Genomic DNA, 25,005 nt, shown 5'->3' on the forward strand with positions numbered 1-25,005 from the left:
CAGTCTCTTCTCTCTCAGAACAGAATTTTGTACAACAATTTAAAACACTTCACAATTCAAAAATTGAAGAGAAATCTTTAGACGATGTTTTTGTCGTCCAAGACTATTATCGATTATCGCCAAAACTAAAACACACATGGTTCCCTCTCCTCAGTCTTCCTCTGTTAAGCTCTTTTCCTTCTCATTTTTTGTTTCTCGCCTTTCCTTACAGTAAAATAAACCTATAAAGAACAAACAGGCACAATATTGTGACTGGAACAACATACAGTGGACCCTCAGGTAACAATGCCATCGGATAGTGATAAAATCGGATACCAATGCGGTTTTGCGCAAAAATATTGGCTCAGCCAACTATGAAAAACTCAGTTAAGGACATTCGTTCTGAGCATGTCCGTGCAGCCTGAGCCCATGTACAAGGTAGTGTGCCATTGTTTACAAGCCAGGGAGGACGATTCTATGTGTACATGGGATATATTTTGTATTATTCCATTGTTTTTAGTGCTTGTAACTGCTAAATAAGCCACCATGGGCCCAAAGAAAGTTTCTAGTGCCAGCCCTGTGATAAAGAAGGAAAGAAACAATAAAATTCAAGAAAAAACTCATAGCAAAGTACCAAAGTGGAAGAGGAAGAGAGAGGGGTGAATGTGCCTTTTGCAGTGATTCAATGATTCTACGATATGTACGATACTAAAGCAGCAGGTATCGATAAAGGCTATAGTGCCAGCCAGCGATAAAGTGTAGAATTAACAGTGCAGCAAGTTAGTTAAGCGAGTAAGCAATAGAAAAACAACACGAAAGTAACTCTACAATGTTGTTGTATGTGTATCAGGCCCCTGAACATATGCTAGCCTGCTACGTATCTTTTGCCACTCTAAACCTCTGCCAGCATCTCCCCCATCAAACTAATTAAACTAACATCTCCTCCAAGGTAAGTGTAAATATAAAAGGACCCCAATGGAAATACGTAAGTCACTCTGACTTTTTTGGGTTATCCTAGGTACTTTACACACAGGCTGCTATGTATGATAATCTATGTACATAACTATTTGTGTATACCTGAATAAACTTACTTATTTATAAATTAAAATGTAAATATTCCTTATTAATAATTTTTTTTTTTTTTAACAACTCGGCCGTCTCCCACCAAAGCAGGGTGATCCAAAAAGAAAAAATCCCCAAAAAGAAAATACTTTCATCATCATTAAACACTTTCACCTCACTCTCACATAATCACTGTTTTTGCAGAGGTGTTCAGAATACAACAGTTTAGCAGCATATATGTATAAAGATACACAACATACCCCTCCAAACTGCCAATATCCCAAACCCCTCCTTTAAAGTGCAGGCACTGTACTTCCCATTTCCAGGACTCAAGTCTGGCTATAAAAAATAAACGGTTTCCCTGAATCCCTTCACTAAATATTACCCTACTCACACTCCAACAGCTCGTCAGGTCCCAAATACCATTCGTCTCCATTCACTCCTACCTAACACACTCATGCAAGCTTCCTGGAAGTCCAAGTCCCTCGCCCACAAAACTTCCTTTACCCCCTCCCTCCAACCTTTTTGAGGATGACCCCTACCTAGCCTTCCTTCCCCTACAGATTTATACGCTCTCCATGCCATTCTACTTTGATCCATTCTCTCTAAATGACCAAACCACCTTAACCCCTCTTCAGCCCTCTGACTAATACTTTTATTAACTCCACACCTTATCCTAATTTCCACACTCCGAATTTTCTGCATATTTACATCAAACATTGCCCTTAGACAGGACATCTCCACTGCCTCCAAACGTCTCCTCGCTGCAGCATTTACAATCCAAGCGTCACACTCATATATGAGTGTTGGTACCACTATACTTTCATACATTCCCTTCTTTGCCTCCATAGATAATGTTTTTTGTCTCCACATATACCTCAATGCACCACTCACCTTTTTTCCTTCATCAATTCTATGATTAACTTCATCCTTCATAAATCCACAGGTCAACTCCCAAATATCTGAAAACATTCACTTCTTCCATACTCCTCCTCTCCAATTTGATATCCAATTTTTCTTTATCTAAATCATTTGATACCCTCATCACCTTACTCTTTTCAGCATTCACTTTCAACTTTCTACCTTTACAAACTCTCCCAAACTCGTCCACTAACTTTTGCAATTTTTCTTTAGAATCTCCCATAAGCACAGTATCATCAGCAAAAAGTAACTGTGTCAATTCCCATTTTGTATTTGATTCCTCATAATTTAATTCCACCCCTCTCCCAAACACCCTAGCATTTACTTCTTTTACAACCCCATCTATAAATATATTAAACAACCATGGTGACATTACACATCCCTGTCTAAGACCTACTTTTACCGGGAAGTAGTCTCCCTCTCTTCTACACACCCTAACCTGAGCCTCACTATCCTCATACAAACTCTTTACAGCATTTAGTAACTTACCACATATTCCATATACTTGCAACATCTGCCACATTGCTCCCCTATCCACTATCATATGCCTTTTCTAAATCCATAAATGCAATGAAAACTTCCCTACCTTTATCTAAATACTGTTCACACATATGCTTCAATGTAAACACTTGATCTACACATCCCCTACCCACTCTAAAACCTCCTTGCTCATCAGCACTCCTACATTCTGTCTTACCTCTAATTCTTTCAATAATATCCCTACCGTACACTTTTCCTGGTATACTCAGTAAACTAATTCCTCTATAATTTTTACAATCTCTTTTGTCCCCCTTCCCTTTATATAAAGGGACTATACATGCTCTCTGCCAATCCCTAGGTACCTTCCCATCTTTCATACATTTTTCTTTCTTTCTTTCAACACACCGGCCGTATCCCACTGAGGCAGGGTGGCCCAAAAAGAAAAACATAAGTTTCTTTTTAAATTTAGTAATTTATACAGGAGAAGGGGTTACTAGCCCATTGCTCCCAGCATTTTAGTCGCCTCTTACAACACACATGGCTTACGGAGGAAGAATTCTGTTCCACTTCCCCACGGAGATAAGAGGAAATAAATAAGAACAAGAACTAGAAAAAAAAAATAGCAGAAAACCCAGAGGGGTGTGTGTATATATATGCTTGTACATGTATGTGTAATGTGACCTAAGTGTAAGTAGAAGTAGCAAGATGTACCTGAAATCTTGCATGTTTATGAGACAAAAAAAAGGACACCAGCAATCCTACCATCATGTAAAACAATTACAGGCTTTCGTTTTACATTCACTTGGCAGGACGGTAGTACCTCCCTGGGCGGTTGCTGTCTACCAACCTACTACCTAGGTTTCATACATTTATTAAACAAAATACCAACCACTCACACTATATCACCCCCTGCTTTTAACATTTCTGTCATGATCCCATCTGCTCCAGCTGCTTTACCCCCTTTCATTCTACATAATGCCTCACGCACCTCCCCCACACTCACATCCTGCTCTTCTTCATTCCTAAAAGATGGCATACCTCCCTGGCCAATGCATAAAATTACTGCCTCTCTTTCTTCATCGACAATTAAAAGTTCCTCCAAATATTCCCGTCATCTACCCAATACCTCTATCTCCCCATCTACTAACTCCCCTACTCTGTTTTTAACTGACAAATCCATTCGTTCCCTAGGCTTTCTTAACTTGTTTAACTCCAAATTTTTTCTTATTTTCATTAAAATTTCTTGACAGTGCCTCTCCCACTCTATCATCTGCTCTCCTTTTGCACTCTCTCACCACTCTCTTCACCTTTCTTTTACTCTCCATATACTCTACTCTTCTTATAACACTTCTGCTTTGTAAAAACCTCTCATAAGCTACCTTTTTCTCTTTTATCACACCCTGTACTTCATCATTCCACCAATCACTCCTCTTTCCTCCTGCACCCACCCTCCTATAACCACAAACTTCTGCCCCACATTCTATACTGCATTTTTACAACTATTCCAACCCTCTTCAACCCCCCCCCCACTACTCATACTTGCACTAGCTCACCTTTCTGCCAATAGTTGCTTATATCTCACCCGAACTTCCTCCTCCCTTAGTTTATACACTTTCACCTCTCTCTTACATCTTGTTGCCATTTTCCTCTTGTCCCATCTACCTCTTACTCTAACTGTAGCTACAACTAAATAATGATTTGATGTATCAGTTGCCCCTCTATAAACATGTACATCCTGGAGCCTACTCATCAACCTTTTATCTACCAATACATAATCTAACAAGCTACTTTCATTATGTGCTATATCATACCTTGTATATTTATTTATCCTCTTTTTCATAAAATATGTATTACTTATTACCAAACCTCTTTCTACACAAAGCTCAATTGAAGGCTCTCCATTTTCGTTTAGCCCTGGCCCCCCCAATTTACCTACTACAGGTCTCCCTCAACATTCACGTTTTCAGCTTTCGCGGGCTTCACACATTCGCGAATTCCCAACCGCCAAATTCCCAGCCACCAAATTCCCAGCCGCCAAATCATATTCAAATTTCCCGCCACCTGCGAGTCCCTACTACCCTCCCTCCGACCCCCGCAACTGGCAGCCAGCCCTCCCACCACTCAGTGTGGTGAGTATTTTGTTTGTTCATTATTTGCTATTAAACTACATTATAAATAATGTAAACACATTCATGACTGCATATTGGAATGGCTATTTGGACAGGTATTGGACGGTGACATCATGTGTTTACTCTTGAACACAGCAAAGAATCAAACATTTCTGCTACTGCTAATAACAATAATAATAATAATAATAATAATAATAATAATAATAATAATACGATATAATTGAAGAAGGAAATTGTACAAAAATACGAGGGAGTGGTTGACACATCGTTAGTGTGGCATTGTTTATGCTGGAGTGAACATTAGTCTCCCTGCTCTTCCAAACATTTCACAATAATTCATTGTTTGGTGCTTGTAGATTGAGTGTGACTGGAGTGGTTGAGGCAGTGGTAGAGGCAGTGATAGAGGCAGTGGTAGAGGCAGTGGTAGAGGCAGTGGTAGAGGCAGCGATAGAGGCAGTGATATTTACTAACATATATGTTATAAATAATAATAGTACATTATGAATAACATTATTATTATTATAAATGTTATTAATATTAACATGTACTATTATTATTTATAACATACGTATATGTTAGTAATATAAATATTAAATATTAATATATTAATATAAATATTAATAATATAATATTAAATTTTGGGGAATCAAATTCAAAATGGGAATTGACACAGTTACTTTTTGCTGATGATACTGTGCTTATGGGAGATTCTAAAGAAAAATTGCAAAGGTTAGTGGATGAGTTTGGGAATGTGTGTAAAGGTAGAAAGTTGAAAGTGAACATAGAAAAGAGTAAGGTGATGAGGGTGTCAAATGATTTAGATAAAGAAAAATTGGATATCAAATTGGGGAGGAGGAGTATGGAAGAAGTGAATGTTTTCAGATACTTGGGAGTTGACGTGTCGGCGGATGGATTTATGAAGGATGAGGTTAATCATAGAATTGATGAGGGAAAAAAGGTGAGTGGTGCGTTGAGGTATATGTGGAGTCAAAAAACGTTATCTATGGAGGCAAAGAAGGGAATGTATGAAAGTATAGTAGTACCAACACTCTTATATGGGTGTGAAGCTTGGGTGGTAAATGCAGCAGCGAGGAGACGGTTGGAGGCAGTGGAGATGTCCTGTTTAAGGGCAATGTGTGGTGTAAATATTATGCAGAAAATTCGGAGTGTGGAAATTAGGAGAAGGTGTGGAGTTAATAAAAGTATTAGTCAGAGGGCAGAAGAGGGGTTGTTGAGGTGGTTTGGTCATTTAGAGAGAATGGATCAAAGTAGAATGACATGGAAAGCATATAAATCTATTGGGGAAGGAAGGCGGGGTAGGGGTCATCCTCGAAAGGGTTGGAGAGAGGGGGTAAAGGAGGTTTTGTGGGCAAGGGGCTTGGACTTCCAGCAAGCGTGCGTGAGCGTGTTAGATAGGAGTGAATGGAGACGAATGGTACTTGGGACCTGACGATCTGTTGGAGTGTGAGCAGGGTAATATTTAGTGAAGGGATTCAGGGAAACCGGTTATTTTCATATAGTCGGACTTGAGTCCTGGAAATGGGAAGTACAATGCCTGCACTTTAAAGGAGGGGTTTGGGATATTGGCAGTTTGGAGGGATATGTTGTGTATCTTTATATGTGTATGCTTCTAGACTGTTGTATTCTGAGCACCTCTGCAAAAACAGTGATAATGTGCGAGTGTGGTGAAAGTGTTGAATGATGATGAAAGTATTTTCTTTTTGGGGATTTTCTTTCTTTTTTTTTGGGTCACCCTGCCTCGGTGGGAAACGGCCGACTTGTTGAAAAAAAAAAAAAATGTTAGTAAATACCACTGCCTCTATCACTGCCTCAACCGCTGAATTATTGTGAAATGTTTGGAAGAGCAGGGAGACTAATGTTCACTCCAGCATAAAGAAAGCCACACTGACGAAGTGTCAACCACTCCCTCGTATTTTTGTACAATTTCCTTCTTCAATTATATCGTATTATTATTATTATTATTATTATTATTATTACTATTGTTATTATTAGCAGTAGCAGAAATGTTTGATTCTTTGCTGTGTTCAAGAGTAAACACATGATGTCACCATCCAATACCTGTTCAAATAGCCATTCCAATATGCAGTCATGAATGTGTTTACATTATTTATACTGTAGTTTAATAGCAAATAATGAACAAACAAAACACTCACCACACAGTGGTGGGAGGGCTGGCTGCCAGTTGCGGGGGTCGGAGGGAGGGTAGTAGGGACTCGCATTGGTTGAGGAAGTGGTGGAGGCAGTGGTGGAGTCTGTGGTATTTAATAACATACATGTTATTAAAGCATAACATGTATATATTTAGTACAACTTACGACGTTTTCATGTATTTTATGATTGTTCATGGTTCAACAAGTTAAGCAGTATTGTATTATATTTCCCTACAATATATTGGGGCACCAAACATTCACGGTTTTTCAACACTCGCGAGGCTCTTGATCCCCTAACCCTCGCGAATGTTGAGGGACACCTGTACTCCCTCCACAACATTTTTACCCACTTCAGCCTTGAAATCCCCAACCACAAGTAAATTAAATTAAATTAAATTCAAGTAAATAAATTATGTTCATATATTGTTTGTGGATAGTGGTGGTGGCAGAAGCCTGTACGGCTTCTCTCAGTGGCCATTATAAATCTAACAACAACACTCTCATCACTTATCTTCACATACATTATGACATATTTTGTTCATTCTAGAGTATATATCATGTTTCTATGTTATTAATATTGTTTATTATGTCATATTAGATGAATTGTGATACATAAATAAGTGGTAGAGTTGATAATAGCGTCATATTGAAGTACACCTACCATCCGACTTACGACCTGCTCGACTTATGACCACTCGACTTACGACCACTCGACTTACGACCGGTGTTTTTTATGCCAAATTTCTGGGAAATAAACAACTATTTGTATTGTACACAGTATTTATCCTAAACCTTACAGTATAAAATACAGTACTAACAACATAAAAAATAAAGTAAAACATGAAATATCAAAATAAAACAATAAAATAAAGTCATTACAAAAATGTTTTGTTGATATTCAGTAGTAAAGTTCGACTTACGACCGGTTTCTCGGAACCGAACTCGGTCATAAGTCGGATGGTAGGTGTACACCTACCATCTGACTTACGACCGAGCTCGGTTCCGAGAAACCAGTCATAAGTCGAACTTTACTACTGAATATCAACATAACATTTTTGTAATGACTTTATTTTATTGTTTTATTTTGGTATTTCATGTTTTACTTTATTTTTTATGTTGTTAGTACTGTATTTTATACTGTAAGGTTCAGGATAAACGCTGTGTACAACACAAACACTTGTTTATTTCCCAGAAATTTGGCATAAAAAACACGGTCCTAAGTCAAGTCGTCGTATGTCTAGCAGGTCGTAAGTCAGATGGTAGGTGTACTATTCTGTCAAGCCTCCTGACAGCATGAACGGATTAATTGGATTTCCATTATTTCTTATGGGGAAAATTAATTCAGCTAACGATAAAACCAGTTAAGGACAAGCTCTCTGAAACGGATTAAAATCGTTACCTGAGGGTCCACTGTACAAATAACCCACACATGGGATAGTTTATTTTACACAAATAACCCTAAGTCCATAGCATTTGGAGGGTCATTTGAATTGGGATGTCAGCACACTTTTAGCAAGACAGCAACTGAATTTTTACATCTATTTACATCTGATAACTCTTCCCTCCAAGAAGTCAACTTGACGAGATGACACTTACACAGAAACTTGCAGGCTTTATAATTCTTCACAATAACTCTTCACTTGTCTTGTTAAAAAAAATTTGCTAATTCTATTATTATTATTACAATCAAAACTAAGCGCTAAGCCCATGAGGGTCATATAATGGTGGATAATAAATCCTAAAGTGCTATTACCTTTACTTATGTGGATAGTTTGAGATTCAGTCCAGTGTACTAAATACATTTATCACTACAGAATTAATTTTATTTCAAAATTCTGTACTATTCAGATTCCTCATTATATCAAGTTTTTTCTAGTGACTAAGACAAAGTGCAAGATTAATGAACCAACAGCCAAACATTTCAAAATAATGACTATGAAAAGCAGAGGTAAAAATATAAATTAATTTGTATATTATGCCTGCTTATTCATTCATGACATCATTAACCATTCATTCCCTACAAGCCTAAATGCTGTTCAAGATAGTGTAAAACACATTATATTAAATATTTCCCCCCTCCTCCACCAGACAGACTATAACTCCAAACAGATTTATATGAATTTCATATTAAATATTTATGAATGACAAACCTTTCCAGTATCAGTGTTACTGTCATTCCACCAAGTTGGGTTTAGCAAATAATTCCAGAATAAGTGATTGTTAACTTCAAGTATATCTCACAAAACAAAACATATAGCTTTCTGAAAATATCCATGGCCTTCATTTATTCAAATTCATCACATTCCTCAATTCTTCTTGGATAACACCATAAAAAACCATATTTAACTTGGACACCACTAAAGCTGTCAACTAATTACTGTAAAATATTTTTGCAAAATGCAATATGTATTTGCCAAATAAATGGTAAAGATTACCAAAGATGAGTTCAGCATTTACTAAGGTATAGCACACATGATCTCAATTTCCTTATAATAAAATCAAGCATTTTTTAAATTTTCAAAACTTAGCTATTCAGTAATATTTATAGCTTTTATGAAGACCATCCACTAAATTTTTTTTTTTTTACCCTTTGTCCAATTTCAATGAAATTTTTACTGTGATTTAAGCAGCTTTTGAAACCTGTACACTGTGTTTTTAGAGACTTTTTGCCTAACAGATAAATAGATAAAAATAAATAATGCCCTATTCTGTAGTGCCTACAACTCGCCACACTTTACAAAACTGCTAAGATATTCAATGTTCTAGTTGACATCAGATGAAAGAAAAAGGTCCAAATAATTATGTACCAATAAAACTAAACAAAATGTCAGTAGATTGCATTTTTTTTTGGGGGGGGGGGGGGGGGGAAACAATAAAAAGAAAACGGTAAGGAATATCACAATTCCTTATTGCCATTCTGTAGAACCATTATTCCTCATTAGCATGTGCAAAAATCATGACAATCCATCAAGTATTTCTTGAAAAGTGTGACTACAAATGTCAATAACTTATTCCTGAGCTATACATATTTACATTTTCTGTAAAAGTCTATGGTCACAGTGCGCCAAATCTCAGCATGCCGCGCAACCCCACTCATGTTGGTAGCTCACAGGCGACTGAGCTACTGTCACTTTGCAAATGTATGTAGTCCAAAGAGAAGATGCCATATAGTGTATTTGGAAAGAAACAATCATAAATATCGTAATTTTTGGAGAAAACATGAATTGGCATTATGTCCTCTTGATGACAGCAAGAACAACAAAAATACATTTTTAGAAAAAGATACTTTGAAATATGTTAGAAACAAGCTGATTGCATCAAAATGTTGACAGAATTAAGCACTTATTTTTTGGTAAATAAACATTTTTTTTTTCCAAAACTTTTCAATTTTTTTTTCTTTCCAGGAAGTTAGCCCTCCCCCCCCCCTTAAAACTCTTATTTTAGAGTAATATTGGGTTCAATAATGTGCAGTTTATTTTATTACTGACACTCCGTAAGTAAACAGAAAATCTAGGGAATATGATACTTTACAATACTGAAAATGTCAAAGCTTACAAAATCCTAGAGAAATTAACAATATTCTTTGAAATATACACATGTTTTGTACCATTAATATTGGCCAATTTTCTTTAAAGGTAAAAACTTACTTGACAAGTCATCATCATGGGGCAAGTCTTCATTACTTAAATCCATGTTGGTCATCTGGGCTAGGCTCATTCGTCCAGGGGATGTCATAGACTTGTTATTACTAGGGAACACATACTTGTGTCGCTTGCCTCCTTTGCTTGGCTTTAGACCTGCAGCCTTAGCAGTTTTCATCAAGGTTTTCTTTGCAAACCCTCTGTAATAACAAAGCATTAATTAGTTTCCATGCCAAAGAGAAACAGAGTGATATTTATGTCTATGTTGTGAACATTATTATTACATTTATGTGATGTACTAAACACGTATGGGTCACTCAACATTTAGCAAAGAATGTAGTGTACGCTTGATTCTCCATCCACCAAGCATGCTACAAATGCTACTTTCATAAGCAAGAAAAGTTCCATAAATATTCGCAACAAAAATCAGTGGTCATTCCTTCTACCTTCTCTACCAATACCTACAACCCTGTACTTGCATATTCCTAGATTGTAAGAAAGCTTCTCGTATGATGCTAAATAATGGGATACTAAAGCAGACTAGAGAAGCAAGCTGTGTAAAGAGAAAAAAGTAACAGCACAGATAACAATGAATGTACTTGAACAATAAAATTCAAAGAAACTAGTAGTCCCTCACAAGTATCACTGTTACACTATATTGTGCCTAGTGTATATTACTGACATAACAGGAATTAACACCTACTTTGAGTATATTGTTAAAATAGTGAGAATACAAACTGAGAGGATTAGAGGCAACTACAGAAAGCTGAGCAGACTTCAGGAATGGTTGAATAAATGGTTACTGGAGTTTAAACTTCAGCAAAAATGTGAAATTATGAAGTCAGAGGACAAAGAAAGGAGACTGAAGATAAAAGTACCACTTTTGGGAGGAAACACATTCAAAGAAAAATGAGTAACTATGGCAATGAAGAGTCTAAGAACAAAAACATTCAAAACTCTATATGTGCAGAACATCAAGATGAGCAACTTTACTTTTTATTGATCAAAACAAGTTTTTCAATTTGAGTGGACAATGACAAGACATTTAAAGATTAAAAGTAAATGAATTATACTTGCCTTAGTGTACCATATCCAGGCTTGTCTTTTTGTTGTCTACTGGGTGTCTGAGGTACATGGCTGTGGCCCACAAAAGCGAAAAGATGGTGGATAGTTGGTGGGTGTCGCATCCGGTTGATTAATTTTCGCATTGTTTCAATACTCTCCTGCGGAACTTCCTCATCAAAGGCAACTTTAATCAGCTAGAAAACAAAGTAATAAAATTTTTATCATTTTAGGAATACCTAAATTAAAGAGTATTTGACTATGCAGGAAAGTGAATCATTTTTTTTATTTTTTTTTTATTATCACACTGGCCGATTCCCACCAAGGCAGGGTGGCCTGAAAAAGAAAAACTTTCACCATCATTCACTCCATCACTGTCTTGCCAGAAGGGTGCTTTACACTACAGTTTTTAAACTGCAACATTAACACCCCTCCTTCAGAGTGCAGGCACTGTACTTCCCATCTCCAGGACTCAAGTCCGGCCTGCCGGTTTCCCTGAACCCCTTCATAAATGTTACTTTGCTCACACTCCAACAGCACGTCAAGTATTAAAAACCATTCGTCTCCATTCACTCCTATCAAACACGCTCACGCACGCCTGCTGGAAGTCCAAGCCCCTCGCACACAAAACCTCCTTTACCCCCTCCCTCCAACCTTTCCTAGGCCGACCCCTACCCCGCCTTCCTTCCACTACAGACTGATACACTCTTGAAGTCATTCTGTTTCGCTCCAGTGTCTCTACATGTCCGAACCACCTCAACAACCCTTCCTCAGCCCTCTGGACAACAGTTTTGGTAATCCCGCACCTCCTCCTAACTTCCAAACTACGAATTCTCTGCATTATATTCACACCACACATTGCCCTCAGACATGACATCTCCACTGCCTCCAGCCTTCTCCTCGCTGCAACATTCATCACCCATGCTTCACACCCATATAAGAGTGTTGGTAAAACTATATTCTCATACATTCCCCTCTTTGCCTCCAAGGACAAAGTTCTTTGTCTCCACAGACTTCTAAGTGCACCACTCACCCTTTTCCCCTCATCAATTCTATGATTCACCTCATCCTTCATAGACCCATCCGCTGACACGTCCACTCCCAAATATCTGAATACATTCAATCCATTTATGTTTAAGGACACTTTCTTTTTTTTTTTTTACATCTTTGTAACATTATTGGATGTTGCCCTAAACTACACTGCAATGTGTACCTCAGTACAGTAGGGCCCCACTTACTTGGCAGGTTAGGTTCCAGGCTACTGCCGGAAAGCAGACTTCACCGGAAAGCAGAACTCCATTTTTTTTCCATTTATACATGCATATAAATGCCAGATAACAAGTTTACACTAACATATATTAAGTTAGCTATAGAACTAGGAATTAAAAAGTAAAATACACACACAGTACACTCATTATTTACCTCAAAATATTTGTAGTCTAATATAGGGCAAAAGGTGAGTAGTATTTACACTTAAGTCAGGTGTGGTAGCCCTCCTGGCCACCCCACCCACACACACTATACTATGATGCTTAAAGCTCCCTAGAGCGATAAAATGCATATACAGTACACGCATTACTTACCTTAAAATATTTGTAGTCTTAATGGTCTTAATGTAGGGTGAGAGGTTTTATTTGTATAAAGTCAAGTTGGGAAGTATGGGTAGCCAGGAAGGGCAGCCCTCACCACCCCACCCCACCCACATATAATGTAAATAAACCAGATGAAAATGTTTGGTTTTCGTCACTTTACATTATGTACAAGTTGTCTCCACATTGATACAGTAGAATAAATAAAGAGAAACACTCCCATTCTCATGTAACACCATTTTTAGAAGAAATGACATCCTGAGTGAAAGCATACAAAAGGAATAATTTTCTAGCTACCCTAAGTAATATTATAGCGACACATTTTCTCTGAAGTTGGACTACAAGATGCCTGGCTACCACAAGTCCTACAAGTTGCCTGGCTACCACAAGTTGCCTGGCTACCACAAATCCTACAAGTCACCTGAGTACCACATCTCTTTTTTTTTTTTTTTTTTTTAACAAGTCGGCCGTCTCCCACCGAGGCAGAGTGACCCAAAAAGAAAATCCCCAAAAAGAAAATACTTTCATCATTCAACTCTTTCACCTCACTCACACAATCACTGTTTTTGCAGAGGTGCTCAGAACACAACAGTTTAGAAGCATATACGTATAAAGATACACAACATATCCCTCTAAACTGCCAATATCCCAAACCCCTCCTTTAGAGTGCAAGCATTGTACTTCCCATTCCCAGGACTCAAGTCCGGCTATATAAAAATAACCAGTTTCCCTGAATCCCTTCACTAAATATTACCCTGCTCACACTCCAACAGATCGTCAGGTCCCAAATACCATTCGTCTCCACTCCTATCGAACACGCTCACGCACGCCTGCCGGAAGTCCAAGCCCCTCGCCCACAAAACCTCCCTTACCCCTTCCTTCCAACCTTTATGAGGACGACCCCTAACCCGCCTTCCTTCCCCTACAGATTTAAATGCTCTCCATGTCATTCTACTTTGATCCATTCTCTCTAAATGACCAAAATACCTCAACAACCCCTCTTCAGCCCTCTGACTAATACTTTTTTATTAACTCCACACCACTTCCTCCTAATTTCCACACTCCAAATTTTCTGCATAATATTTACACCACACATTGCCCTTAGACAGGACATCTCCACTGCCTCCAACCGCCTCCTTGTTGCTGCATTCACAACCCAAACTTCACACCCATATAAGAGTGTTGGTACTACTATACTTTCATACATTCCCTTCTTTGCCTCCACAGATAATGTTTTTTGTCTCCAAATATACCTCAATGCACCACTCACCTTTTTTCCCTCATCAATTCTATGATTAACCTCATCCTTCATAAATCCATTCGTCGACACATCAACTCCCAAGTATCTGAAAACATTCACTTCTTCCATACTCCTCCTCCCCAATTTGATATCCAATTTTTCTTTATCTAAATCATTTGATACCCTCATTACCTTACTCTTTTCTATGTTCACTTTCAACTTTCTACCTTTACACACACTCCCAAACTTGTCCACTAACCTTTGCAATTTTTCTTTAGGATCTCCCATAAGCACAGTATCATCAGCAAAAAGCAACTGTGTCAATTCCCATTTTGTATTTGATTCCCCATAATTTAATCCCACCCCTCTCCCGAACACCCTAGCATTTACTTCTTTTACAACCCCATCTATAAATATATTAAACAACCATGGTGACATTACACATCCCTGTCTAAGACCTACTTTTACTGGGAAGTAGTCTCCCTCTCTTCTACACACCATAATCTGAGCCTCACTATCCTCATACAAACTCTTTACAGCATTTAGTAACTTACCACCTATTTCATATACTTGCAACATCCGCCACATTGCTCCCCTATCCACTATCATATGCTTTTTCTAAATCCATAAATGCAATAAAAAGTTCCCTACCTTCATCTAAATACAGTGGACCCCCGCATACCGTACGCATCGCATACCGTACAATCCGCATACCGGACGCTTTGATCGCAAAAATTTGGCCTCGCATACCGCCCAAAAACCCGCTCACCGCCCTTCGTCCGAGACGCGTCCAATGTGCGGCCTGAGCCACGCTCACATGTTCCGCCGGTGGCATTGTTTACCAGCCAGCCTCCGCGGTAACATCCAAGCATACAATCGGAACATTTCGTATTATTACAGTGTTTTTGGTGATTTTTCTGGAAAATAAGTGACCATGGGCCCCAAGAAGGCTTCTAGTGCCAACCCTACAGCAATAAGGGTGAGAATTACTATGGAGATGAAGAAAAAGATCATTGATAAGTATGAAAGTGGAGTGCGTGTCTCCGAGCTGGCCAGGTTGTATAATAAACCACAATCAACCATCGCTACTATTGGTGGTACAACTGCTGCTGTACCACTGTCAGCTGCTGCTGCAATGTCAGCTGCTGCTGCACTGTCAGCTGCTGCTGCTGTACCACCGTCGGCTGCTGCTGCTGCGGTAGTACCGTCTGCTGCTGCTGTAACATCGTCTGCTGCTGCTGTAGCATCGTCTGCTGCTGCTGTAGTACCGTCTGCTGCTGCTGTAGCATCGTCTGCTGCTGCTGTAGCATCGTCTGCTGCTGCTGTAGCATCGTCTGCTGCTGCTGTAGCATCGTCTGCTGCTGCTGTAGCATCGTCTGCTGCTGCTGTAGCATCGTCTGCTGCTGCTGTAGCATCGTCTGCTGCTGCTGTAGTACCATCTGCTGCTGCTGTAGCATCGTCTGTTGCTGCTGTAACATCGTCTGCTGCTGCTGTAGCATTGTCTGCTGCTGCTGTAGCATCGTCTGCTGCTGCTGTAGCATCGTCTGTTGCTGCTGTACCACCGTCAGCTGCTGCTGCTGCTGTAGCACCGTTGTTGGTGTGGCTTATTGAGAATACCAAGAAACAATTAACCCCAGAGGATTTGCCACCCAGGATAACCCAAAAAAGTCAGTGTCATCGAAGACTGTCTAACTTATTTCCATTGGGGTCCTTAATCTTGTCTCCCAGGATGCAACCCACACCAGTCGACTAACACCCAGGTGAACAGGGAAAAATGCCTGGAACTAGTGCTCATATTGGTGAATTTAAAGCCAGCAAAGGTTGGTTTGAGAGATTTAAGAATCGTAGTGACATACACAGTGTGATAAGGCCTGTTCTGGAAGAAAATACCAAACAGGACCTACAGTACTCAGGAGGAAAAGGCACTCCCAGGACACAGTGTCTCATCAGTCATTGCTGCATCTTCAATAAAGGTAAGTGTCATTTATTCTTCATTTAGTAGAGTAGTACATGCACAATATATATTGTGCATGTACTACTCTACTATTGTGCATGTATCCTTCTCTTTGTGTGTAGGAAAATGTATATTTCATGTGGTAAAAAAATTTTTTTCATACTTTTGGGTGTCTTGCACGGATTAATTTGATTTCCATTATTTCTTATGGGGAAAATTCATTCGCATACCGAACATTTCGCATAACAACCAGCCCTCTTGCACGGATTAAGGTCGCTATGCGGGGGTCCACTGTACTGTTCACTTATATGCTTCAATGTAAACACTTGATCTACACATCCCCTACTACTCTAAAGCCTCCTTGCTCATCCGCAATCGTACATTCTTTCTTACCTCTAATTCTTTCAATTATAACCCTACCGTACATTTTTCCTGGTATACTTAGTAAACTTATTCCTCTATAATTTTTACAATCTCTTTTGTCCCCCTTCCCTTTATATAAAGGGACTATACATGCTCTCCACCAATCTCTAGGTGCAGTGGAACCTCAAAAATCGAACTTAATCCGTTCCAGGAGCTAGTTCTAAATTCGAAAAGTCTGAAATTTGAAGCAATATTTCCCATAAGAAATAATGGAAATACAATTAATCCGTTCCAGAAACCCAAAAATATTCACATAAAAAACACATTTTATAGAGATTAATTATAGTTTTACATACAACAAATACTATAGTTTTTAATTATGTATAGTAATGCATATAAAATAACATTTTTACTTACCTTTATTGAAGATTGGTGATGGCATCTGGAAGATAGGGAGGAGGAGAGAGGGAGTTGGGGTTAGTGTTTGGAAGGAGAATCCCCCTCCATGAGGACTTCAGGTAAAGCCCTCTTTTGGGTTACTTCCCTTCTCTGTCTTTTAATGCCACTAGGACAAGCTTGAGTCACTGGACCCCTGTCTCACAAAATAACTGTCCACAGTCTTCTGTTTCTGGCACCTCTAACATTTCCCTAAAATGGGACATGGTTCTGTTACTGAACTTGTTGCAAAGATGGCTTGTTTCACCTTGCTCAGGGTGGTACTTCTGCACAAACATTTGGACATCATTCCAGTTGGCACAAATCTCCTTAATCTTTGAAGAAGGCACCTCATCCTCTCCCTATATTAACACCTTTTGCAACATCAGCTTCCTTGATTTGTTCTTTCTTTGACAGGATAGAACCGATGGTCGACTTGTTTTTCTCGTACATCCTGGCAAGCTCAACAAGTTTCACACCACTCTCATACTTCTGTATTATTTCCTTCTTCACATCTATGGTGTTCCTCACTTTCTTTACCACAGGGGTACCACTAGCAAGTTTCTTTGGGCCCATGGCAGCTTATTTCACAGTCCTGCAAGCACTAAACACAACAAAATACACCTACCATCTGACTTACGACCGAGTTCAGTTCCGAGAAACCGGTCGTAAGTCGAAATGGTCACAAGTCGAACTTTACTACTGAATATCAACAAAACATTTTTGTAATGATTTTATTTTGTTGTTTTATTTTGGTATTTCATATTTTACTTTACTTTTTATGCTGTTAGTACTGTATTTTATACTGTAAGGTTTAGGATAAACACTGTGTACAACACAAATAGTTGTTTATTTCCCAGAAATTTGGCATAAAAAACACGGTCGTAAGTCGAGTGGTCATAAGTCGAGCAGGTCGTAAGTCGAGCAGGTCGTAAGTCGAGCAGGTCGTAAGTCGAGCAGGTCGTAAGTCGAGCAGGTCGTAAGTCGAGCAGGTCGTAAGTCGAGCAGGTCGTAAGTCGAGCAGGTCGTAAGTCGAGCAGGTCGTAAGTCGAGCAGGTCGTAAGTCGAGCAGGTCGTAAGTCGAGCAGGTCGTAAGTCGAGCAGGTCGTAAGTCGAGCAGGTCGTAAGTCGGATAGTAGTGTAATCGTAAAATGCATGAATGAGAGTGCAGGTTAGTGTTCACAAAGCTAGACTGCTCACGGCGCCTGCGCGGGGACGCGGACAGAGCGGGCCGGCAGACAGGTCCCGTACCCGGTGGTCCGAAAATAGGGGCGCGTTCGATAGTAGGGACACAGTTTGTCCAAAAAAAATGGTCCTATTTTCGAAATGTTCAATATGTGATACGTTCGATTTTTGAGGTTCAACTGTACTTTCCCCTCTCTCATACATTTATTTAACAAAAATACCAACCACTCCAACACTACATTCCCCCTTGCTTTTAACATTTCTGTCATGATCCCATCAGTTCCAGCTGCTTTACCCCCTTTCATTCTATGTAATGCCTCACGCACCTCCCCCACACTCACATCCTGTTCTTCACTCCTAAAAGATGGTATACCTTCCTGTCCAGTGCATGAAATTACCGCCTCCCTTTCTTCATCGACATTTAAAAGTTCCTCAAAATATTCTAGCCATCTACCTAATACCTCCCTCTCCCCCCATCTACTAACTCCCCTACTCTGTTTTTAACTGACAAATCCATTCGTTCCCTAGGCTTTCTTAACTTGTTTAACTCACTTCAAAATTTTTTCTTATTTTCATTAAAATTTCTTGACAGTGCCTCTCCCACTCTATCATCTGCTCTCCTTTTGCACTCTCTCACCACTCTCTTCACCTTTCTTTTACTCTCCATATACTCTACTCTTCTTATAACACTTCTGCTTTGTAAAAACCTCTCATAAGCTAGCATTTTCTCTTTTACCACAACCTTTACTTCATCATTCCACCAATCACTCCTCTTTCCTCCTGCCCCCACCCTCCTATAACCACAAACTTCTGCCCCACATTCTATACTGCATTTTTAAAACTATTCCAACCCTCTTCAAACCCCCCACTGCTCATACTTGCACCAGTCCACCTTTCTGCCAATAGTTGCTTATATTTCACCCGAACTTCCTCCTCCCTTAGTTTATACACTCTTTCCTCTCTCTTACTTGTTGTCATTTTTCTCTTTTCCCATCTACCTCTTACTCTAACTGTAGCTGCAACCAAATAATGATCCGATACGTCAGTTGCCCCTCTATAAACGTGTACATCCTGGAGCCTACCCATCAACCTTTTATCCACCAATACATAATCTAACAAACTACTTTCATTACGTGCTGTATCATACCTTGTATATTTATTTATCCTCTTCTTCATAACATATGTATTACTTATTACTAAACCTCTTTCTACACATAGCTCAATTAAAGGCTCCCCATTTTCATTTACCCCTGGCACCCCAAATTTACCTATTACTCCCTCCACAACATTTTTGCCCACTTTAGCATTGAAATCCCCAACCACCATTACTCTCACACTTGGTTCAAAACTCCCCATGCATTCACTTAACATTTCCCAAAACCTCTCTCTCTCCTCTACACTTCTCTCTTCTCCAGGTGCATAAACACTTACTATAACCCACTTTTCACATCCAACCTTTATTTTACTCCACATAATCCTTGAATTAATACATTTATAGTCCCTCTTTTCCTGCCATAACTTATCCTTCAACATTATTGCTACTGCTTCTTTAGCTCTAACTCTATTTGAAACCCCTGACCTAATCCCATTTATTCCTCTCCAATGAAACTCTCCTACCCCCTTCATCTTTGTTTCACTTAAAGCCAGGACATCTCACATTTATGTTACTTTATTCGACTGTGGGGTGTATTGGATTCAAACTTTATTCTCTATAAGTATTACAATGCTGAGTTTACAGAATTTGGTTATTGTGTGGTTTACATGTAGTAAAATAATAATTACAGAGTGTACCACTAGAACGCCTAGCATGGCTAGGCATTTCGGGCAGACTTATATTAAATCTTAGGTTTAAAATGTTACAAAATTATGAGATAAGTTGGTATTATGGCTAAGTGACTAAATACTAGTTGTGAGTTTAGCAATGTGAATGCTTTTGTTTTGGCACTATACGTAGTTTCAGTATTGGAGTATCACAGGCCAACTTATGACTAGTTAAGATTCATTATTTTGAGATTGAGATTGATATTTCTGTTTATGGTCAAATGGGTGAGTGTAAGTGCGAACCACCAGGTGGTATTCCTATTATTAGTTGACAGGGTGTATCAGGGAGATAAGATGTTTTCTGATGGTAGTTTTGAAGGTGATGAATGTGTCTGCAGTTTTGGAATTTTCAGGTAGGGTGTTCCAGATTTTAGGGCCTTTGACATACATTGAATTTTTGTAAAGGTTTAGTCGGACACGGGGAATGTCATAGAGATGTTTGTGTCTGGTGTTGTGCCTGTGGGTTCTGTCACAACTATCAAGAAAGCGTTTTAGGTCAAGGTTAATATTGGATTAAGCAAAATGTCTATGTTAACGTTTTATATGATATTTAATGCCCCTTAAGAGTGATTATTGTGTTATTATTATTATTAATATGGCATCTTCAAGATTAACCCCTTGACTGTCTCAACCCCAAATACTGAGGTGTCTCTTGGTGCCGCAAAATTTAAAAAAAAAAAAAAAAAAAAAAAAAATGAAATGAAAGAGAATATTTTCCCGATTGTAATGACACCAAAAGAACGAAATTTGATGGAAAACCGATGGAACTACGCTCTCGCAAAGTTAGCGACCTCGGTGATATTTATGAACTGGCAATTTCGCCCAATTTGACCCCTATTTTCGGCTAATTCTATTGTTCCAGAACAATAGAATTTTTTCCATCGATCGAGTACAAGAAATTGCCCATTTACCGATTTCAACTACCCAATAACGTGGTCAGAAATTTGCAATTTGGCCAATTTCTCGAAAATTAAAAAATATGACAATTTCAAAATAGGGTCCAGAATGAACAGTGCAGACATTCCTGGCTCTAAAATAACATTTTCTTTGTTCATCAGTCATGTCTCCAGGCCCCTCTAATATTACTCCTGCTTTCTATTTTGAATTTTTATTCAAACAAAAAATAGAAGATTTACTGTTATGCACACTACTGTAATATTGTAATAATTGTATAAATAATGTCAACCCATTCATGACTGCATATTAGAAAAGCTACTTGGACATTTATTGGAAAATGACATTTGTTTACTTTTGAACATTGGCAAAAATCAAACATTTCCCCTAATTTGAGCTCCATTTCAAGGTTCTTTACCTAGTAAAGCCAATCAAAATCACCTCTATTTCTATAATATGTTTTCCATTCTATCAAATGAGACCAAGAAAATGAGAATACAACCATAAATACTATACGAAAATAGATCACAAAGTCGGCATTTTAATTAAAAAAAAAAACAACGGTCTGAGTTTTTTTTCTAATTATGCACTGTGTGCTGCAGGATTTTTTTATATGGTGCACACTGACCACACAGACCCATTCTCTCACATGTGGGCCAACCAGCTTTCTCCTGCTTGATTTGAAGCCGCTAGAATTTATGAGTATATATACGTCAAACACGATGGCTCGTAAGACATATATATACGACTGAAACAGTCAAAGGGTTGATGTGGCCCAGAGCCATATTATTACCATCGACATACCATGTTCACTGAGTTGAATCGTTTCTAACAACTACCTTTAGATGCCATTATAAACAAAGGGAGAAGTAATGAATAATTCAAGCCGAGAATTGTAAACGAAAGCATTATGTATTAAGGGGAGTGACAATGTTTTCCCTCCACCCGGCAACCACACCTCCATAACATATAAACAGCATGTTTATATGCGATGTAACGTGTTTCTTATATAATTTTGAAGAAAATATTATAGCTGGATTAATGAAAATTTTTATATTGACATAAAATTAGACATTTAATGTGCCTAAGAGTGATTATTATTACATAAATGAGAGATGTGCTCATGGAGAATGTAAACAAACCGGGGAATGTAAACAAACCGGGTGGCCCACGCCGTATTTGAAAGACCACTTGCCGTATAGGAAGTTTTGGTCATAATTTGAGAACGTCATATTAACCCTTTGACTGTCGCAACCCCCAATCCTGAGGTGTCTCCTGGTGTCGCAAAATTTAAAAAAAAAAATATATTATTTTTTCTTATGAAATGATAGAGAATCTTTTCCCGATTGTAATGACACCAAAAAACGAAATTTGATGGAAAACTGACGGAATTATGCTCTCGCGAAGTTAGCGACCTCGGCGCTGTTTACAAATTGGCGATTTCGCCCACTTTGAGCCCTATTTTCGGCTAATTCCCTTGTTCCAGTCACCCAAACTCATAGCTATTTCTTTAGAACTCCATTTTTTCTATCGATTGAGTACAAGAAACTGCCCATTTACCAATTTCAACTACCTAATAATGTGGTCAGAAATTTGCAATTTGGCCAATTTCACGAAAACTGAAAAATATGACAATTTCAAAATAAGGTCCAGAATGAACAATGCAGACATTCCTGGCTCTAAAATAACATTTTCTTTGTTCATCAGTCATGTCTCCAGGCCCCTCTGATATTACTCTTGCTTTCTATTTTGAATTTTTATTCAAACAAAAAATAGAAGACTTACTATTATGCAGACTACTGCAATACTGTAATAATTGTATAAATAACATCAACCCATTCATGACTGCATATTAGAATGGCTAGTTGGACATTTATTGGACAATGGCATCATTTGTTTACTTTTGAACATTGGCAAAAATCAAACATTTCCCCTATTTTGAGCTCCATTTCTAGGTTCTTTTTATAGTAAAATCAATCAAAATCACCTCTATTTCTATAATATGTTTTCCATTCTATCAAATGAGACCAAGAAAACGAGAATACAACAATAAATACTATACGAAAATAGACCACAAAGTCGGCATTTTAATTAAAAAAAAAACGGTCGGAGTTTTTTTTTTCTCATTATGCAGTGCATGCTTCAGGATTTTTTTTATATGGTGCACACTGACCACACAGACCCATACTCTCACATGTGGGCCTACCAGCTTTCTCCTGCTTGATTTGAAGCCGCTAGAATTTATGAGTATATATACGTCAAACATGGTACCTCGTAAGACGTATATATACGGCCGCGACAGTCAAAGGGTTAATGGAATGCCGTAAGGCGAAACGCCAAAAAGTGGGGCCCTACTGTACATATTATATACCTTAAATGCTTTAGCTACTGAGTCATTTCATTATACTGTAAATGAAAAACTGTTACTGTCAGGGTCTGGATAAATGCATTTTAACAAATATGGATAAATTATGTTGTAACTCAGATCATCTAATGTCCCCTAATTACAAAATTACAATAGCCTGAAAAGAAATTTGCATACTGCACCTGGAAGGTGTTAGATCGTATCTGAAGGCCTTCGTTTAGCCACTGATCCATAGGACCTGGATGTTGATTGGCTGGTACTCTCTTTTCTCTGGTTATGGACGACACAGGCATAGACCGCACAACTACTTGTTCACACGCTATGCAAAGAAAAAGTTTATTTCATATTAGTGTGAAAGCAATACATAAATCCTTTATAATTCAATAGCAAGAGATAATATAATACTGCTCATCTGACAACTTACCATAAGGGTCAGTAGGGAGACCCTTGAATATGAGTCTGTAATTAGTGAGGAACAATGCTCCTTCAGCAGGCAGTAACATAGGACCGCCCACATGACCTCCAGTAGATTCCTCTCGACCATCAGGCAACAAGTAAACTCGCAGACCCTCGTACATAACTTCCTCTCCAGGTACTAATGATGGCAAAAGAATCTTGGGCTAAAAAAAAAAATTGTATCTTTTAAATAACAATGATTTCATTAGGCAGATGGGATAATTTCAATTAAAAAAGAAGGTATAAGATGTGTAGCTAGAACACTAGAATTCATAGCTGACATCATTTTAGATCAATAAACCTTGTCATCATGTGATTATCAACATCATTTGGTACCCTTAGAAATTACAAAACTTAAATTTTATTTTACACATTTTGTGAAGTGAATATTCAGTATGGAAAACAAATTATTTATCAGCTTATGAAAAAGCATGAATTATAACACATATCTACCCATAGCCAATCTTGTGCATCTTTCTTCATTGAAAGAGCTATCAGTTCAAAAATATGAACACTATTTTTTTTGAGATGAGCATTTTCTTATGCAAAAACAACTGGTCTAAATAATAAAGAATAAATCATTTGAAAATTAATTTATTTGGGCAAATAATATTTTATTTATAATGACTTTTAATTTCATAATGCTAATAATTTCATGAAAATTTTTAACTTCGATACAATTTGCTACTTATGAGCAGAATTAAAAAATTTCTATTATGTAAAGAGAATGTTCATCATAACATGATTACCAACAAAATGATGCCTATTGCACTGCATTAATAATTATTCACCGTGAGTTTTAAAACCATAACCATACCATCAACATGAACTAAAAAAGCAGCAGACTGGACAATCAAATAAGACTCCCAAAAGAGTAAATTCCAACATTAGACATGGAATGAAGCAAAACAACCGTTCCTATGACTTACCTGACCATAAACTATTTCTGTGTACCTTGGATCAGGTTTGTAAGTACCATCTACACTCTGCCTATATGCATCACGTCTGATGTATATAGTCGACTAGAGGATCAAGACCAATGGCATTACTATCATTATGTATTCTTTCCTAAACAAAACTATAAAATAAATGTAAAACTTATATGAAATATCAATGCTTATTTTATACTTTTCTTCGCTGTAAAAATAAACACTGAAAAATAATAAGACTTAAGGTTCAAAATATAACAATACATATTAATGAAGTCTAAGCATTTCATAATCTAAGCCTCAAATACAAGAATTATATGGCTAAGTAA

At 38.1% G+C, this 25,005-nt stretch overlaps 1 protein-coding gene across 5 annotated transcripts in view; it reads right to left on the reverse strand.

Annotated features, from left to right (window-relative positions):
* Sbf (SET domain binding factor) overlaps nt 1–25,005 on the reverse strand; it is a 302,684-nt gene that overhangs the window by 144,324 nt on the left and 133,355 nt on the right. For 4 of the 5 annotated variants that reach the window (XM_070094968.1, XM_070094969.1, XM_070094966.1 and 1 more), the window contains exons 21-25: nt 24,677–24,769; nt 23,716–23,911; nt 23,474–23,610; nt 11,461–11,642; nt 10,390–10,583 (exon numbers count right to left, since the gene is read on the reverse strand). In XM_070094968.1, coding sequence (XP_069951069.1) covers nt 10,390–10,583; nt 11,461–11,642; nt 23,474–23,610; nt 23,716–23,911; nt 24,677–24,769 — 802 coding nt within the window. The remainder of the gene's footprint in view (nt 1–10,389; nt 10,584–11,460; nt 11,643–23,473; nt 23,611–23,715; nt 23,912–24,676; nt 24,770–25,005) is intronic. The other variant, XM_070094967.1, reaches the window with a different exon arrangement.

The sequence above is a fragment of the Cherax quadricarinatus genome, chromosome 48 (genome assembly GCF_038502225.1).
Source record: "Cherax quadricarinatus isolate ZL_2023a chromosome 48, ASM3850222v1, whole genome shotgun sequence".
Classification (NCBI taxonomy): domain Eukaryota; kingdom Metazoa; phylum Arthropoda; class Malacostraca; order Decapoda; family Parastacidae; genus Cherax; species Cherax quadricarinatus.